Source organism: Onychostruthus taczanowskii, unplaced genomic scaffold, assembly GCF_017590055.1.
Source record: "Onychostruthus taczanowskii isolate IOZ18803 unplaced genomic scaffold, ASM1759005v1 scaffold24, whole genome shotgun sequence".
Lineage (NCBI taxonomy): Eukaryota > Metazoa > Chordata > Aves > Passeriformes > Passeridae > Onychostruthus > Onychostruthus taczanowskii.
This window is the reverse complement of record NW_024499684.1, coordinates 7,410,832-7,414,567: the sequence shown is the minus strand read 5'-3', so window position 1 is coordinate 7,414,567 and position 3,736 is coordinate 7,410,832. Positions and strand designations below refer to the sequence as shown.

At 48.9% G+C, this 3,736-nt stretch overlaps 1 protein-coding gene across 1 annotated transcript; it reads right to left on the bottom strand.

Moving 5' to 3' along the window:
- Nucleotides 1-2,167: 2,167 nt before the first annotated feature.
- SOX2 (SRY-box transcription factor 2) lies at nt 2,168-3,511 on the bottom strand. Its single transcript, XM_041405924.1, has one exon. The coding sequence runs from the start codon at nt 3,255-3,257 to the stop codon at nt 2,310-2,312; it is 948 nt and encodes a 315-aa protein (XP_041261858.1). The 5' UTR covers nt 3,258-3,511; the 3' UTR covers nt 2,168-2,309.
- Between the last annotated feature and the right edge of the window lie 225 nt (nt 3,512-3,736).

Below are 3,736 nucleotides of genomic sequence, written 5' to 3'. Positions count from 1 at the left end.
CCTTGCCTAAGCCAAACATCACACGCTTTCCTTGCCACCTACCACATGCCATTAGCAGAACACACGACCAGTTTGCAATCACATCCCCAAATTCGTACCATTATTATTATTATTATTATTATTATTATTATTATTATTATTATTATTATTATTATTTACATCTCCCTCGTTTCCCCTAAGGGAAGCCGCGTTAGCAGCACCAGGCACCCGCTGGGGCTGCCGCAGGGAGTGCCCGGCTGCGCTGCCATCGCCCCCTGCCCTGCCCGGGCCGCGGGGCCTGGGCCGCCAGCGCGGAGCGGCGCTGAGCGGCGCGGAGCCCCGGCCCCGGCAACTGCGGGTACGACCGTACAAAGTAAAACTCTACCTGGCACGGACGGTGGATCTCTCCTCCTATATGGCGGGCGCCACCGCTTCTCTTTGGGGCTGTGACCGGCTGCAGAGAGTGTCCGAAACGGGGCTACACCGCGCTGGCAATTTAAGAAATAGGATTCAAGAAAGAGCTGTGATAAAACGTGAAATTCTCTGGCATTCGACCGTTTTTCTGTTTGTTTGCTCTGTTTTTGTCGTTTCTTACCTCTGCCCGGCCAACCCTACACCCGCCCCCACCTCCCACCTCCTCCTGCGCGGCCCAGGAGCCAGGGGAGGAAAGTTTGGGAAGTGGCGGACAAAGGGAGCGGGGAGGGCCGAGCCCGGCCGGGCCGGGCGCGCTGGGGCTCCCGGCCGTGGGGAGCCGGCTCCCCTCCTGCCTGCCCAGCGGAAGGAGGCACGCTTGGGAAAGGGAAGAGAGAGAAGAGCCTTATCCGCCTGTGGAAGCCGGGAGGCCGCGGCCCGCCCGCCGCCGGCCCCGCCAGCCCCAGCTCGGCCCCTCCGGGGGCAACAAGTGGCCAAAGGCAGCGGCGACAGAGCCCCCGGAGCACCCCGAGTCCCCGGGAGGGAAGGGAGGGACCTGGGAAGCAGCCTCTCACTCCGCGCTCCCGTCCCCCCGAAGGAGGCACAGGCAGTTACTCCGTTAAAGCTATCGTACTTTCTCTCTCTCTATAAATACCTATAAAAATATTCATGAGTTATAGATATATAGTTATATCTTACTGCATTATTTATCGTATTCGGTTGGCTACGATGATACCTTCTACTGCATGAATTATTTAAAAAACATCTTGCGTTACAAAAATAAATCCAAGACTCAAGCGGAACTTCAGTGTCCATATGTCAAAAATTTATTTATCTCAAACTGTGCATAATGGAGTAAAAACTTAACTTGAATATGTACCTGTTATAAGGATGGTATTAGTTCAAATATATACATGGACTGTCGGCAGACTGATTTCAAATAATACAGAGCCGAATCTTTAAAATACAACTACGGAAAATGAGGAGAAAAAAAAAAAAAGAACTTAAAATATCATCACAATAAATTTACAGAAATATTACAAACCATAAGAAAATATTTCAAACACAGTAATTTCAGGTTGGTAATTTTTCTTTTTTCTTTTTTTTTTTTTTTTTCCCTTTCAACAGGATGAAGTCTGGAAACAAAAAGTTATTATAAATTAACAAACGGCGTGTGAACCTGCATGGCAATTTTTGCTTTTTAACAAGAAGTAAAAAAAAAGAAAAAAAAAAAGAAAAAAAGAAAAAAAAGAAAAAAATATTTAGTACAATCTAAACGTTTGCCCTTATCCAGCAAACCAAGCCCATGGTTCGCAAGTACTCATCCTACCTTTTTTATCTTTTGTACAATTTCTAAAACAATTTAAGTGTCCAAATGCCGTAAAATAATTTCCTCTCCTCTCGCAGCTGCTATAAATTCAGCTGCCACAACCACAATGGTCCAAGAAGATTCTAATTTTTAAAAATAATTGGCAAATTCGCGAGCTTGTTTTTTTTTTTTTTTCTTCTCTCTATATTGCCAATGGACATTCTGATTGCCATGTGTCTTTTGATAAATACTGTACAAAAGTTGCCTGCAAATATTAAAACATCTTCCTCTTCGCTCTTTGAGTCTAGCTCTAAATATTATTGGTAAAGACTTTTGCAAACTTTCTGCAAAGTTCCTACCGTTTTAACTAGAACTTTTTAAAAGTTTTGTGTAGTTGCTTCCCCTCCGAGATCTATACAAGTTCCTTGTCGGTTTAATTTCTGACCCCCCCTCCCCCCCAAACCCCACCCACCCCCCTTCCGGAGTTTTCTCTGTACAAAAATAGTCCAAAAAAAAAAAAAAAGTCCAGAATTTCTAATAAAAGTTTTTTTGTTGTTTGTTTTGTTTAGTTTTCCTTTCCCTCCCCTCCCACCCCCCCGGCCCCTTTGTCTTACATATGTGATAGAGGGAGTGTGCCATTAATGGCTGTGCCAGGAACAGGTGCACTCTGGTAGTGTTGGGACATATGAAGTCTGCTTGGGGCAGCTGGTTCTGGTACTTCAGCACCTGGTAGATACATGCTGATCATGTCCCGAAGGTCCCCAGCTTGGCAAGGAGCCCTTGAATGAGACGAGGAAGTGACTACGGGGGGACTGGAGCTGGATTCCGTCTTGACCACCGAGCCCATGGAGCCCAGGGCCATGCCCGGGGTCCCTTGCTGGGAGTAGGACATGCTGTAGGTAGGCGATCCGTTCATGTAAGTCTGCGAGCTGGTCATGGAGTTGTACTGCAGGGCGCTCACGTCGTAGCGGTGCATGGGCTGCATCTGAGCCGCGTTGTGCGCGTTCAAGCCCGGGTGCTGCGGGTAGCCGAGCTGCTCTTGCATCATCCCATAGCCTCCGTTGGTCCAGCCGTTCATGTGCGCGTAACTGTCCATCCTCTGGTTCACCCCAGCTCCCAAGGTGGCCCCAACCCCTACCCCAGTCGTCATGGTATTGGTGCCCGGTGCCAGTAAGCCCCCCGGCAACGTGTACTTATCCTTCTTCATGAGGGTCTTGGTTTTCCTCCGGGGTCGGTATTTATAATCCGGGTGCTCCTTCATGTGCAGAGCTCTGAGCCGCTTGGCTTCATCAATGAAGGGTCTCTTTTCCGCCTCGGATAAAAGTTTCCACTCCGCCCCGAGCCGCTTGCTGATCTCGGAGTTGTGCATCTTCGGGTTCTCCTGGGCCATTTTCCGCCGCTGCCCGCGGGACCACACCATGAACGCGTTCATCGGGCGCTTGACCCGGTCCGGGCTGTTCTTCTGGTTGTTGGCGGCCGAGTTGGAGTTGCCTGTGCCTCCCCCCGAAGTTTGCTGGGGGGCGGGAGGTTTCAGCTCGGTTTCCATCATGTTGTACATTCAAACTACTTTTGCTGGAACCAGCCTTGAGCAGAGAAACGAGGAGCAGCCGCAGCGGAGTCCCAAGCCGGACTTTTTTTTTTTTTTTTTTCCTAGGGAGGGGTAGGAAAGGGGGGAGGGGGACTCCCCAAAACCACACTTGGATCAAGATCAGGATCCTCTTCTTCGCTGATGGATTAATAATGCTAATAACTGCTATTATTACCGCCGGAGTCTTGATTTTAAAAAACTTCTTCCTCCTTTTTCTCTTTTCTCTGCCTGCCGCTCTCTCTCTTTCTCTCTCTCTCTCTTTCTCTCTCTCTCTCTCTCTCTCTCTCCACCTCGGTCTTAAAGAGCCAGCAAACTACTTTACCCCCTTTTGCAAACACACACACTCTCTCTCTCTGCCTTGACAACTCCTGATACTTTTTTGAACAAGTTAATAGACAACCATCCATGTGATGGGGGCTTGTCAGGCAATAAATGCGTTCGCTCCGGCC

What these genes read in the sequence shown, in the direction of transcription:
- SOX2 (XM_041405924.1), bottom strand. Translation starts at nt 3,257, where the DNA reads ATGTACAACATGATGGAAACCGAGCTGAAACCTCCCGCCCCCCAGCAA.